This window comes from Bactrocera oleae, chromosome 3, assembly GCF_042242935.1.
Source record: "Bactrocera oleae isolate idBacOlea1 chromosome 3, idBacOlea1, whole genome shotgun sequence".
Taxonomy (NCBI): domain Eukaryota; kingdom Metazoa; phylum Arthropoda; class Insecta; order Diptera; family Tephritidae; genus Bactrocera; species Bactrocera oleae.
This window is the reverse complement of record NC_091537.1, coordinates 46,597,695-46,613,915: the sequence shown is the minus strand read 5'-3', so window position 1 is coordinate 46,613,915 and position 16,221 is coordinate 46,597,695. Positions and strand designations below refer to the sequence as shown.

General features: G+C 33.4%; 1 protein-coding gene across 2 annotated transcripts in view; it reads left to right on the top strand.

Moving 5' to 3' along the window:
• The window catches only part of LOC106622921 (BTB/POZ-zinc finger protein abrupt), a 254,260-nt gene that overhangs the window by 45,681 nt on the left and 192,358 nt on the right, over window positions 1–16,221 (top strand). For both annotated transcript variants that reach the window (XM_070106587.1, XM_036365704.2), the window contains exon 2: window positions 5,205–5,606. In XM_070106587.1, coding sequence (XP_069962688.1) covers window positions 5,272–5,606 — 335 coding nt within the window. In that variant the 5' untranslated portion in view covers window positions 5,205–5,271. The remainder of the gene's footprint in view (window positions 1–5,204; window positions 5,607–16,221) is intronic.

The following is a 16,221-nucleotide window of genomic DNA, read 5'->3' as shown; positions in this document are numbered from 1 at the left end:
CGATGGTAGGTGCTCGTATGTTTAGCTCTGTTGATGCGAGATTAAAACAAATTTTCAAAACAGACAGCCCCTTCGGTGGTATACCGATTATAGTGTTTGGTGATTTGAAGGAACTGTCACCTGTTGGAGATAGGTGGATATTCTCTCCTAGTCCCAATGATGCATACAGCACTTTAGTTGGTTCCCCTTTGTGGGAGTTATTTAAATACTTTGAATTAACAGAGATAATGAGACAACGGGAGGATCAGGCCTTTGCAATTGCATTAAACCATATGCAATCTGGTACTATGACAAATGAGGACATATCACTCATTGAAACTCGAGTAGATAATTTCAAAGAAGTTCCCGATAATGCCATATACCTATATATGTTGCTATGGGTATATGCATATGTTTATTTTTTCATTTTTTTTTTTGTTTTTTTTAGTTGCCTTTGCTTACTTGGTTTAGGCAATCCTGCTTATTACTTGATCAAGAGGTATTGGCGGATGTTTGAACAAGTGGAGTACTTGAATTTTATATATATTTATATATCAGTATATATACAGTTTGGCATAATACATATAATATACATATATATATATATATTATATATATACATATATCATATATTTATTTTTAATACACCAAGGTAAGCTTTCATAGGCAATAAAAATATGTATATATTTACTATATATATATTATGCCAAACTGTTGTATGTGCGCTATTTCGGTTTTTCCGAAAAAATTAAACCGTTTGGCCACTCTTTTTTGTTTTTTTTTGTTTTTTGTGTTATTCAAACCGGCTTGAAATTAAATGTAAACCGTAATAAATATACATATACACTGCCGTAATGAAATACAAAACGGAATCGACATAACTCACTTGAATATCCGTCAAGGGATTTTGGGGAACTTCCTGTAAATGCATCCAAATCCTTTCCTGGGATGTTCCTAGGGGTTTTTGGTTGTATTAATTTCGCGTCCGTTTTATGTGTTAGTATGTATATAAACATATATATGGCTTTTAATTCGCGCCCATTTTCATTTATTTGTATTTTGTTTGTTTTTCCGCGCCCATTTAGTTTTTGTATAAGTATTGCTGCTTTGAGTCTCTGCACTGTTAATTATGCACCAAAAACATATGTATATATATACATTTTTTTATTGTTGTTGTGGTTACTGCACTTTTTTGTCTTCTCCTTTTTTTCAGTACACTTTGTTTTTGAGCTTCTCGCCAGCACACAAGTATGGTTTTATGTTTTTTATTTCTTCTACTTTTTTTTATATACATATATATATATATATGTATACACTGTTAAACCACTTTTGAGCTTTTGTATGGCCCGTACCATCAATTATGCCCGATTCACTGTACAATATAAAGTGTACAGCGCATACGTGCTAAATCACCCCTTTGATCTCAGACCTGTGTTTCTCTGCGGAAACAATAATGCTTCTTTATTTATATTCCCTTATGGGGACGTCTTAGTTTTGTAATGCAGTATCTCGAGACTGCGCTCTCGATCTTTCAGTTACTTCATCTTCGCGGGCCTTTTGCATAATAAATATACGATATTATGCCGCATACTGTATCCCAGCCAATTTGGGAGGATAGCATATGACACACAACATCAGTGTAACGTATTGGTAGAGGTTTCCCTAGTTTCTCAGATAGTATTCGTCTTTCATTTCGGAAACGGACACATTTTACCACGAGGTGATCAGCCGTTCCAATGTAATTTTCACAGTATATGCAGGAAGGTGTTTCAACGTGCTTGTATTTATATAGATATGCTCTGAAGCAGCCGTGGCCAGATAAAAACTGTGTAAGGTAATAAATAGTCCACTCTTGAATATTAGTTATAAAGGAGTGGGTCCACCTTCCCGTACTTGACGCATTTCACCTTTTCTGAGATCTACCTGAGATAACACTTATTGCATCATATGATACTGTTCTAAATGCACAACACGTTCTTAGTGATGCTAGTCTGTGTGTTGAGACCAATCCTCTCATATAAGAGCTATATTTGGTTGCTGGTAGCCAAATTAGTGCCGCATACAAAATTATTGAGTTACTGACACATGTCAGTAGCTTTCTCACTTGCTGTCTAGGGCCCCGCGTATTGGGCATTATCCTAGCGATTGCCGACACAGACCGCGCCGCTTGTGGCTGTTTGAATGAGAGTCTGTGGTCCAGAATCACTCCCAAATATTTGAGGTGAGGGCTCGATTTTATGGTGTGCCCATCAATGTTGATCTCAATGGTTACAACATTCTTTCGACTATTCATTAGCACCACCTCAGCTTTATGTGTTGCTAGTTCTAAGCCGGCGTTCTCTAGCCAGTTTTTAACATGGCTTATGGCTTCACTGCAATTGTTCTTCGCTTCTTTTAGGGTTTTCGCTACGACTACAACCGTGATATCGTTCGCGTATCCTACTATTTTTACTGTGTCCGACACCACTACTCTTAGAACTTCGTCATACATTATGTTCCACAAGACAGGACCAAGAACTGACCCCTGTGGGACACCGCCAGTAACTTTGTATGTTTCGGGGCCGTGTTTGGTATCGTAAACCAGAACTCTGTCTTCGAAATAGCTCGTAATAATTCGAAAAAAGTAATCCGGGACCTTTAGCTCTTTCAGGGCTCTTATAATTAGCGTCCAGTTGGCCGAGTTGAAGGCGTTCTTTATGTCGAGGGTAATGACAACGCAGTATTGCTTATCACCCCATCGCCATCACCTTCCAGTGCTTTTTTTGCTAGTTTTCTGACAGTGTCTATGGCATCCACGGCGCTTCGTCCTTTCCGGAAACCAAACTGCGTTGGCTACAATCCACAGTCTCCTTCAGTGTATTTCTCAAGCCGTTTACATATTATGGTTTCCAGGACCTCTCCTGCCGTATTCAGAATTGCGTGTTGTGTGTGGTTAGTGGTATGTGTGCCAATGTTGTCATGTGAGTGGTGTGTTGTGCGGTGTAGTTGAAATGCAAATCAAGCAACAATGATTGTATTGGGGTACAACTTTGAGTGAGAAATACATTTAAAGTATACCACCTTGTGACCGAAAATTGTCTAAATCGAACTAAAACTGTTCAAGCCCCTAAGTACTGAATATGTGGACCCCAGTGACTATAGTTGACTTTTTACCGAAAATATCGGTCAATGTGTAAGATATATAATTGAGATTCATATAATTAAATAAATAAATGAAACTCTCGATAATAGTATGTTTTTGTGTCAAAAATGGGTTGAATCAATACTTCCTATAGCCCTCATATACATAATCTATTTTCTCTTAATTTGAGTAAATTTAGTTTACGAATTGCTGTAATTAACTTCACTGGGAATGTAAATAACTGAGGTAACAGTTCCTACTTCTCATTAAGAAAATATACAAAAAAAATCTTAAACGAGTATACCATTTGACTTTACGATAGTATAAAATGTTCGGTTACAGCCGAACTTAGCCTTTGCTTTCTTGTTTCATATAGTTTAATGCCGAAAATATGTGAATTTAGTCTACGATCACCCCAACTTCCATATATCACATATAATGATTTTATCATATTTTATTCTAACAAACTTTATGCCGAATATCTCGTCAGTGTGTGAGTTATTTATTTATAAAATTACTTGAAAATATGTTCTCAGATATATCTGAGCAATATCAAAATTGAATGCAATCGGCGCAGACCGACCTGCATTATACCCTTTATAGTGATTTCCCAATTTCTCCCTGACTTTAAACCGTTTATTTTGACCAAAATGTGTGATATTTTAATTAAAACTTGCCCACTTAAGTTTTCTTAAAATTTATGTGATTTAACCCTGAATATGAAAGATATTGGCAATCTAGGCAATGTTTTAAACCTCATATCTCTAAAATAATGAACTCCGACTCTGTAGTTAACGTTTTCTCTATCAACTATTGTAAATACATACTAGGGTGGAGCGAAAAAATTTTTTTTTTTTTGCTTAGCCTGAAGGGAAATTTGTAGATAATACAAAAAATTTTTTTGGAAAAAAATATATTCTTAGATTTAATTTTATAATTTTTTTTTAACATATAGAGGCGGCTCACTCACTTTTAAAGTAAAATTCGAGTTAAAATTTTTTTTTGGACAAAAAATTTACTTTAAAAGTGAGACCTCTAGATGTTTAAAAAATTTTTTTTTTACAATTGTTTTTTCCATACATTTTCGTTTTTTATAATCTACAAATAAAAATTTTTTTTTCGCTCCACCCTAATACATACTTTAAATTTAGAGTCTTTGGAAGAATAAATGTCACATATACTTGTATCTCATTTCAGTATAATTTTCACTAATGAAAGGTAAAATATAGTAATACAACTAAGTGAGCCTATGACCTTTAATAGGTATAAGTTAACAAGATACTTTTTGATTTGATTTTAATCGACGATTTCGTCGAACAAATGAATATTGCATTAAATTGCCATATTTTTTAATAAAAAGTTTTACCAGTACCTGAAGTTATTTCTTCAGCTTTCATCTTGATACTTTCTAATTATATACTTCGGCCACGAAATAAAATAATAAAACTAAGTGAGTCCACGACTTGTAATATACATCAGTTAATAAGATACCAAATTTGATTGTAATCCATTCAGTTTCTTCGAATATTTAATGTTGAGTATAAAATGTTCGTTACAAACGAACATAGCCCTTTCTTAATTCTTTAGTATAAAGTGTTGTCAACACGTGAAAGTAATTGATCCTTGCAAATTGCGAAAGTATAAAATGCTCGGTTGCACCCAAGTTTAGCCCTTGCTAACTAGTTCAATCTAATGTTTTGTCAACACCGGAAAATATTTCTCCGGCAAATCACAAGAGTATAAAACGTTCAATTACAAACTTAGGCTTTCCCTACCTGTTTCTTTAAAAATAGTAGTCCGGCGTTTCTGCAAAATTTCAAACTGAAACGAATTATACCATATTCAATTTTTCACATAATCCAGTAACACATAACAAGTGGTTTTGTATGTAAAGAGACATCACCGCCTGTGCTCTAGATATTGCCTATTTAGACTAGCTTGTTCTCAATTTTTTTTAATATTATATTTTCTCTCATAGTTAGTATGTATACATACATATGTATAGACATGCTATTAATAACAACATATATCTATGCATATATGTACATACATACCATATTATCTACAAAAAATTGCATGAGATTTATTAATTTTTTTATTTTAGAACTCAACCGGGATATCACCAAATTGCACTTATTTAAAAAGGAATTTATAAATTTAATTAAAGCACAATGTCTTCAATATCGCAAAATTTAATACCTGTGGAAAAAAAGGAGCAGATTTCTTTATCTCAAAAATTAACTATTCATGAACAGCATCATCAACTCTATGCTTTGAAATGGAGTGAATTTCAATCATCTATAGTTAACTGTTTTCAACGGTTGCGAGATGAGGAAGACTTTGTGGATGTAACTATATCTTGTGATCAGCGATCATTTGCTGCCCATAGAGTTGTGCTCAGTGCCTGCAGCCCCTACTTTCGTAAATTGTTGAAATCAAATCCCTGCAAACACCCCATCGTAATATTACGAGATGTTTACTCAGAGCACATGGAATGTCTACTAAGGTATTTGAATTTAAATCAATCAATAACTACTCATTTCCGATAACCACTACAAATAAGTAAAGCCAAAATGAAACACAATATAGGTTATGTTTAAATTGTAAGAAACTCGTATATACATTTATTGAATTATTAAATAAATTTTAGCTCCGCGAAACACATTCTTTTAAATTAATAGAAATATTATATATAAAAACAAGCAAGGAAGCATTAAGTTCACGTGCAACCAAACATTTTATACTCTCCCACTCTGGTAAGTTCAAAGTCTGAGAAATACTTTCAGTGGTTCCAAAACTTTGTTTAAAACAAGTAAAGAAGGGCTATGTTTATGCTAAGACAAGTTTTCACCCGATTTTATTCATTTTAGACACAAAGATACACTGTTATTAGAAAAACACTCTTTTTCAATTTTGTTGAAATAACTAGCACATTGGCCGATACATAGTATGTGGTATAAAGTTAATTGGAGCTTCTAAATCTTTATGTTAGGAATATGGGGGCTAAGGGAAGTATTGACGGCATTCAACCCATTTTTGACACAAAGATATCAGAAAAATATTTTCCCCAAATTTTAGTTATATATTTCACAGATTGATCGATATTTTCGGCCAAAGGTCAGCCATCCACAGTCCACATCTGGCGCCCACAGTTCCGGTATTTGGGCACTTGAATAGTTATAGGCGGTACCAATTTTCATTGAGATATCTCAGTGTTAACTCAACAGTTACAGCTTCCACAGACGGGAGGTCAGACAGACAGTCCCTCGATATATTACATAGCCCTATATATATCTATCTCAATTAGTTTTGGTGATACAAACCACCGTTAGGTGAAAAAGATTATTATACTCTGTACCAACATATAGAAAGAGTATAAATAGTGAAAATCACAACATTATTTTTTTTTTACAAAAAGTGCAAATTTTGGTAAAAAATTTCTCGATGTCGAGAGAAATCTTGACAACCGACTTTGAAAACACAGTTTCGAGAAAAACCCCTTTAAAGTTAAGTGATTATATAGCTGACCTCTAGCGATTTTCAATCTGTATCTCCACGTCGAATACGGCGCACCAAACGCTTCAAAGTTCCAAGGTAGAATATCGCATTAACGTTTTGGCCGGGTGGAACAAATTCTTTGTGGACAATACCCTTAGAATCATAAAAACAAATCAGTATTGTCTTCACTTTTGACTTCTCCAGGCGCGATTTTTTGGGTTTCGACTCATTTCGCATTTATGTCCGCACGACCACTTTGAAAACGTTGAAACCACTCGTGCACTCCGCTACGAGATAGGCAATCATTGCCATTAACTTGTTTCATCAATGGAAGCGTTTCCGTAAAAGTTTTAACAATTTTAAAACAAAAATTTATGTTGGCTCTTTGTTCGAAGCTCATTTTCGCACCGATGACAAAAACATACTGACACTTAAAACTCAATAACTTCACTTCCAATAGATCAAATGTCATGAAATTTTTACTGGAAGTCGATAAAGGATAGCAGATTCTAACGCACTAGTCGACATATAGATGGCGCCACTAGAGTTTACTTTGTTATTTTTGTACTGTTTACTTTGGAACGCACCTTGTATATGCTAAAATATTTTAATTGTAAGTCGATTAAAATGTTAGAATTTTGCGTTTGATTTGGTGCTGCTGTACCAAAATTCTAATATACTTTCCAAATATTGCGTTATATTTTTTTTTTTGCTTACCGTCATAAATGGCACAGATTACTTTGCCGCGTAGATTGTAATAAAATTATCAAAAAATCATTTTTTTTGTTGTTGAAAAACTGGATAATTTGGAAAAAATATGAACATGGGCAAAAGAATGGCCGATGGCGCATGTTTTGGTCAAACGCAGGATTTGGAAGGCAAGAGCGGATGCGCGTAGGGTTGCTGCTATAGTAAAGATTGTGAAATTTTATCCATTGAAATCATCGCGGAAGATAGCACCCGATATTAACCAATCATTGGGCTTAAATTTATTCTGCAGACTTATCTGAAGACGTTTGAAGTTATTCTGTAAGCCATGACTTGAATCCAATTAAAAACCTTTAAAATGAAGTCAGCTCTGAAACTGCAAAGGTAAACTACAAAAATATAGACGATCTCTGGCCTGCCGTTAAAAATGCTTGGTACGCTATACCTAATGGTAGGTGTCAAAATCTCGAGATGAGTATGGCTCGCAGGTGTGGAGCAGTTATCTAAAACAAAAGTTAGATCACATAATATTATCAACCAAAATGTTTTTACGGACCAATGTTGATACATATGTAATTTGAAGTAAATTTACCCTATTTTTCTAGGTTGTGCCATTTATGTTACACCACAGTTTTCAGTTTTTACTATTATTGATTACGAAGAATAAAACATCCAAATTTGTTATATATCAACAACATTTACGATAATGTAACACAAGAAAGAAGCCATTAAAAAATGGGCCATATATATGTCCATATTTTACTAATTTTATCAAAAATCAGGAAAACTATTGTGTGCAGCGGGTATTTCAGAACATTAGAAATGTTTACTTAATTGTAAATTTAATTATTTGTATATTACTTCAAATATTCTCTGTACTTACGAATTTGAAACGACATGCGCGTCATAGACAAAAGAGGTTTTTACGGGAAAATCATCCATACAAAATTTGTCAAACGAAAACACAGTTTTCGCTGAAAACCCCTTGAAAACTTTCATTCCAGTCATTATAATCGGTGCCTGCTCTAGTTTAATCGATATTATTAGAAGACATATTGTGCCAGCCCTAAATAGGAAAGGTGGCAACACTTCAAGCTCTTAAGCTGTAATTTTTTGGCTGTGAACTTTTGTGTTTTTATTTTACAAAATTATTCAAGTTTAATTGATTTTTTTTACTGATTAAATACAACTTTTAGTGATTTAACTCTGTGTTGCAAGATAAGTATTAAATGTTCCTAAGTTTTGTGCAGTATTAAAAAGTTTGAACTTTCGAATTTTTGGTGCCGAGTCAGCTTTTTGTTTCATTTTGTTTTATTTTATTCTATTTCCTCTCTTTATTTATCTCATTTACTTCTTTATTCACAGCTGTGTTGCGTTTAGCTTTTTATTTGTTACAGTGCTTCTAAAACTGCTCGCTATTGCTTTTTAAAACTGTCTTGGTTTTAAACTTTGATAAAAAAATTGCTATTATTTTTGCGTTTGTTCTTAATTGAATTTATTATTATTAATATTTTATTAACACACTAATTTATTTTATACCTATTAAATTTTGTTCTACTTACTCTTTTATTTGATCTTCATTCTTGTTTTTTATTATGTCTTGTAACTTCCCCAATCGTAACATTAAAGGCGAGTCAGATCGCTACGTTTCATGCTGGCTTTGTGATGGGCTTGCCCATATTAAATGTGGTGGACTGACAGGTAGAATCTTAGATTCTATTCTCGACTGTAAGGGATTGCGTTGGTCTTGTTTAAGTTATAGATGTATTGAAATCGATCCGTTTAAAGTTTATAGGAAGACACGCAATGGCTTTAACGAAATCGGTCGAGATCTTGTAACCCTCACTGAAAAATTTAGGCACTATAAAAAATAGTTCAAATCTTTTAAGTGCCTGAATGATTCTTACGAATCCTCTAAACCTGCTCCTAAGCGTAAACGTCCTTCCGATGAAATAACACTAAGTTCTTCTGTACATAAAAGAACGTCTCCTGCCAATGACCTAATAAATCTCTCTTCTCCTTGCCCTCAAGGTGATAAGCCGTCAACTTCCAAACAGCTCAATTCTCCAAAAGCTCTATCTAATAGTAATAAGTGTTTCACAATTCCAGACGCCCCCCCTAATAACTTAGTAGCATTAGTTAATAATTTGATAGTTATTCCACCTAAAAACTCTATATTTATTTCGAGACTTGCCAAAGATACCTTGGTGGAGGACATTAAATCTTACATTTCGTTACGTTTAAAAATCGATGATATCAATATCCGTAAATTTAACTTCAATTATGATAGAAGTATATCATCGTTTAAAATAGACGTATCTCTTGAAACATTCAAAAAGATCTTAGATAGTTTATTCTGGCCACCTGGGGCTTTTGTACGCGAATTTAAACCTAAACTTAGAAGTCAAACTGAGGAAAACATTGTTAAATTACCAAAAGCAACAATCGATACAAAAAACTGATTGGTAGAAATTCGCTAAGCATTTATTATCAAAATGTTAGAGGTCTTAATACAAAATTAACCGACTTGTATTTGAACAGTTCCAATTTTAACCATATAATTGGATTTACAGAAACTTGGTTAAAACCTCACATTTTTGATAATGAGATTTTAAACAGCGAATTTGAAATTTTTAGGTGTGATCGACTGCATTCCTCTATCCCATCTGAAAATGTTCTTGTTTCAGGGGCCGACTCATTTAAATTTAAATGTAATAGAGTCTACGTTAATTGTTGCTTTATTTATTTAACCCTATCATATACCCCATTCGGACTTATCTGTATACATGCAGCATGCTTCGTTAATAAATAGTGCTACCTCGATGGCAAATAATGCAGATTCAATAATTGTATTAGGTGATTTCAATTTACCGTGTGCTTCGTGGAAACCTTTCGATGACTATATCGTGCCGATTTGCAATCGGTCATGTTTTAATGAGTTTTTCGAAAAAATGTCCGAGTTTGGTCTGAACCAAATTATTTTAATTCCGAATAAATTTGGTAAATACTTAGATTTGATATACATTGATACCTCTTCAAAGTGTTCCGTTATTCGGAGTAATCCTCTTGTTCTACCAGGGGACTCATATCATCCTGCTTTGGAAATATCTGTCGAAATCTCAGGCAATGTACGGGATAATAATCATCAAACTTCGTGCTTCTGTACTCGGTTTAACTTTGCAAAAGCTAATTTTAAAACGTTAAATACAGAACTTTCTACAATAATATGGCCTAATTATAATGGTGACATTGAATTGAGTGTCTCTCATTTTAATAATATTATTACGAAATTATTTGAAAAGTATGTTCCAATAGTAATTGTTAATAAAAGTAAAAGTATAAGTCCGTTGGTTTTCGAAAGAGTTATATAAATTGAAAAACAGAAAAACTCGAGCCTTTAAACATTTTAAAAAAACTGGTTCACTTGTCGACTATTCTAAATATTCTCTATTGCGTCGACAATATTTTGACCTAAACAAAAAATGTTATAAAAATTACTTAAATAAAGTAAAAAAGAATATTGTAAGTACCCCAAAATCGTTTTATGATTTCGTCAACTCCAAACGCAGGATTTCCAAATTTCCGTCCGCGATGAAATACAAATCTATCATTTCAAGTGACAATGATATTATATCCAATATGTTTGCAGAATTTTTCAAGTCAAACTACTGTAATAATTCTTCCAAAACTGTTTCTTATCAGCACGTGCTGTGTTCGAATACTTTAATTAACGCTCCAATTAATTATTACTTAATTTAAATAAGTTAAAACCATCTTTTAGTTATGGCCCAGACATGATACCCTCATGTTTCCTAAAAAATAGTGCCAAATATATTTACTTGCCTTTGACAAGGATATTTAATACCTCTCTTAAACACGCTATATTTCCTTCAATATGGAAACAGTCATTTATAATTCCTTTGCCTAAAAGAGGATTTAGATCCAACATTGACAACATTAAAACATATATATTATATAACTATATATATATAAACTTTTTGAAGCTATATTCACTGACCATATAACCTTTTCGATTTCTCCGTTAATTTCCTCATCTTAGCCTAGATTTTCTAAAAGGAATTCGACTATAACAAACTTACTTGAATTTGTAAACCATGTATCATTGGGTTTTAGGGAACATAAACATACGGATGTTATATACACAGACTTTAGCAAATCTTTCGATAAAGTAAATCTCTCGATTCTCATACATAAACTTGATCTGCTGGGCTTTCAGCTAAGATTCCTTCAATGGGTATCTTCCTATCTTTATAATAGAACATAACGAGTGATATTTGAGGATATATCTTCAGATACAATTAATGTTTCTTCAGGTGTTCCGCAAGGTAGTCATCTTGGCCCGATTCTGTTCTTGTTGTTTATTAACGATATCTCTTCAGAAATAGAATTCTCAAAAATTTTATTATACGCTGACGACATAAAGCTTAAATGATACACTTCAACTGAAGAAAGGTGTCTGTTGCAAACAAACTTAAACAATTTGGTTGCACGGTGTGATAGAAATAATTTGCCATTGAATCTCAATAAATGTACGATGATGTGCTTTTCCCGTAGATCTGTGCACCACTCTTCTTATGTAATAAAACACCATATTCTAGAGCAAGTTTTTAACTATGTTGATTTGGGAGTTAATATGGACCCTAAGCTTAATTTTAGTCTTCATATTGAGGCCATGGTCTTGAAAGCAAAAGCTGTCCTCAGTTTTGTTAAACGTTGGTCTAAAGAATTTAGAGAACCGTATATTACTAAAACACTTTATACAACTTTGGTTAGACCTATATTGGAATATGGCTCTGTTGTATGGAACCCTAACTACCAAATCCATTCTGACAAGTTAGAGTCTGTTCAAAAACAATTTTTACTTTTCGCCTTAGCGCAGTTCCGATAGGATTCTAGAGTAAGTCTACCTCCATACACTAATCGTTTAAAACTTATTAATCTACCTACACTTTCTAGTCGTAGGGAAATGCTTGGCATAATATTCTTAGTGAAAATTTTGAATGGAACAGTGTGCAGTTCTTTTAAATTTAATATCCCAGTTCGCCTTTCAAGGCAGTTTAGACCTTTACTGCTAAAATCCTGTAGATCAAATTTTGAACTAAACGAGCCATTCCGCCGTATATTTCATGATTTTAATTCTCATTCCAGCACATTTGACTTATCTGACTCACTTTTCAAAATTAAGAAGGTTTTATTGTTTTCTCTTAATAAATGAAAATGTAACAATTTATTATATTGTAACTTTAAATCTTGACTGTTGAAATTTTGGTTTCTGTAGCTGAGCAGTTTTAGATCTCAACACTTAAAAAACTCTCTTGCCTTTTCTGACTCGGCTAATTCCGCACGCATGCGGATTGCGCCCCTCGCGTCGGTTGGGCGGGAGGAGGGTAATCGTTGGGTTATTATTAAATGTCAGTTGACAATTTGTTCCATAATTGGACTAAACGTACCCTACAAGAAACTGCTGATGGGTTCACCAATACACTCACATTTGATATGTCAGTACTGTTAATTTACATTTGCATTTTTAAATTCAGAACTATCTACTGATTGGAGAAAGCCGTACGCAGAGCTATTGAGAGGAGGAGATGGCATCAAGTGAAAATTTATTTTTATATTTTCATATTTTATTATATTTTTTGTTGCATTCCTGTTTTATATTTAAGTATATTATTATAACTAATTTTGATTAAAAGTATGCAATTTTTTTGAAGAAATAAAAATTATATTGTCTACTGCGCAAAAGAATTTTTCACTTCTGATAGCGTTTCAGTCATAACTGACAATTTTCAGCTATGACGGATTTATGGTCAGCTTTGACTGTCATATTACCCATCAGATGGCCGTCACTGTTGTTGTAGGGTACATAACTAATGTAAACAAATAGATATGTGAACTGTCAATGAAAACTCATCGAAAACAAACAAAGTCGGTCAGAACGACTTTGGTTCCACAATCCACAAATTGTGTTTTCAAGAGGATTTCAATTCGGTACGAACATAGTATTATATTATATAATATAATAATATATTATCACCTGTTAATAAATACGCGCACTGCTCTATATGTAAGTATGTATGTACAAATATGCATATGACATTGCAAAATAAGTACTACATACGCAAATCTACATATACCTTCTGCTCAAATATAAACGAGACTGGCTCAAACAACAAAAACGGTTAATTATTCTTCATTATTTATTTTATCCCCTTCAAAATAGTCACCATTAGAGGCGATACACATATGCCACCTTTTTTCCAATCTTCCTAACACTTCTGGTAGGCCGCTTTAGGTATGGCTTTCAGTTCCTTCTTCGAATTCTCTTTTATGACTTCAATCGACTGAAAATGCTTTCCACGAAGCGGCAATTTGAGTTTAGGGAAAAGAAAAAAGTCACACGGTGCCATGTCGGGTGAATACGGTGCTTGCGGAACAATATTTACGTTGTTTTTGGTCAAATAATCGCGTACAAGACGAGACGTATGAGCTGGATTTTGGAACAAGTCGAGCAGACACACGTCTCATGCCCAAAACATCGTGAATAATGATATGAGCGGATCCATTTGATATGTTGAGCTCACTAGCTATCTCTCTTTCAGTCACACGACGATTTTCCAACACAATTTTCTTTACTTTTTCGACGTTTTCTTCGTTTATTGACGTTGCTGGACGACGATCATGGGGCAAGTTCTCCAGCGATGTACGGCCGTCCTTGAACGACTTATACCAATCAAAAATACGTGCACGTGATAGGCAAGACTCCCCATATGCCTTCTGCAACATTTTCATTGCGTCCGTCGCACTTATTCCATTGGAATAACAAACTTTCTTTGCTCAACGTTAATTTCCATAGTAAAATTCGAAAAACACACTCGAGGTTGACTTGTTTATAGTGCCGTAAAAAAAAACTATGTGACAGATCGCGCTCAAATTTGACATGTAAACATATAATAGTCCTGCCAACCTAAGCAAAAAAAAGTATGGCCATATGTCATGTCCTTGTCGAGTTATGGATAAAGTCTCGTTTTGCGTTGAGCAGAAGGTATACATATTATATATAAGCGTACAAATGTAAGTATATAAGCCAATAGAAAAAATTCAAACGTTGTTATACAAAAACAACAATTCTCTCAAATAGCATGAGCAGCGCCAGAAATCAATATGGCAGCCAAATTGACAAATCCTAGATTTGTAGTAAATCACACAACAACAACACATTTAACATAAAATAATTTAAAATATAATAAATAATAGTTCAATAAAAGGGAATATGTTTCAAATGGCATATCAATATTCCCAGTTTGGCATATACATATATTATATTCTCTGGTACAACCAGAGAACTTAGAAGAACGAAAAGGTGCAGGTTCGACGGCGAACATTTGTAAAATTTTATCAAGGAGTTCACCTCACACGCAGGAGAAACAAACAACATTTCTAGCTTTTATAACAGCGATGAATCTGTGCACATACGCTCTCTTAACACAACCAACCGGCGAATATTGAAGAGAATATGATAAGTATGCCAAATATATTCCCTTTTATTGAACTATTTTGTATTATTTTTTAAATTATTTTATGTTAATTCATTTTTACTTTATTATGAGAAATATATCAAAATACTTTTAAATTATTACTAATGAAGTTAAAAAATATATTATAAATAAAATTCATGTACTTGACACTATTATGGAGTCATAAAAGTACAGAATTGTGTTTTGCCGTCGGCATTTTCATATCATGTGTACATGTAAAGAAATATGAAAGAAAAATACTTGTAAATTTGTTTAAAAATCGCATACATATGTACATAAGTATGTACACGGTCAACCAATGACCGAAGCTCACGTTTTTTGCTTTCATGTCAAAAAGTCAATCTGCCGAAGGACTGACGCGACGACAAAGCGTTACCACATTGTGTTGTTGGTAGAAATTCCGAGATGTGCCGAAAAAATAAACGAACGCTTGCCGATTGTCACTACTTCCCTTGCCGCTCTAACAGCTTTGCCTACAAATCATTGTAAATATGTACATATGTTTAAATATGAACATGCTAACATATTGACGAAGATTTTTGCGAGTCACGGAAAAATATTTTAGAACTGTAAAATATTTTAAATCGACAAAAGCTTTGTTGCCACTTTTGTCACTTTTTTTTGTGTTTTGTGGGCTTGCAGGGTTGTCACTTTTCCCTTGTAGAGGGAATACCAGCTAGTTGTTCAATTTATGATTTCTAGCTTTTGCCATCGTCGCGAAAAGACGCTTGTCAATGTGGCTGTCATATTGATTTCTGACGCTGCTCATGCTATATGAAACAACTGTTCTTTTTGTATAACAATCTTTGTATTTTTCCTATTGGCTGACATACTTACATTTGTACGCTTATATGTATATAGATTTGTGTATGCATTAATTATTTTGCAAGGTCACACGCATATTTGTACGTACATACTTACATAAAGAGCAGTGCGCGCACATTTATTGATAAGTGATAATATCAAAGACTCTATTTTTAAATGTCTACATACCAAAGAATGGAAATGAACTCCATATTGATGTACATATGTACACATATAAATTGTTAATTTTGTAACAACTGAAATTAGAAAACTATAAAAAAGTAAAATATATTTTCTTAATCTTTCGCATTTTATCATGCCGCATTTGTGCCAAAAAATCAAATTTTTATCAATTTTTCATCATAAAAATCGTTTATAGGTATGACAAAAAATAATCACGCATATGTGATGTGGCATTTGTATTTTTTCTTCAGTACTTCAAGTTTCTCTCTTTGTTGGTAGATACGTATTTTGCCAGAAAACGTTGGAATACATTTTCATTTCTGCTATATAACAGCAAATACTACAGAAAACGATGGAACTCCCTGATCG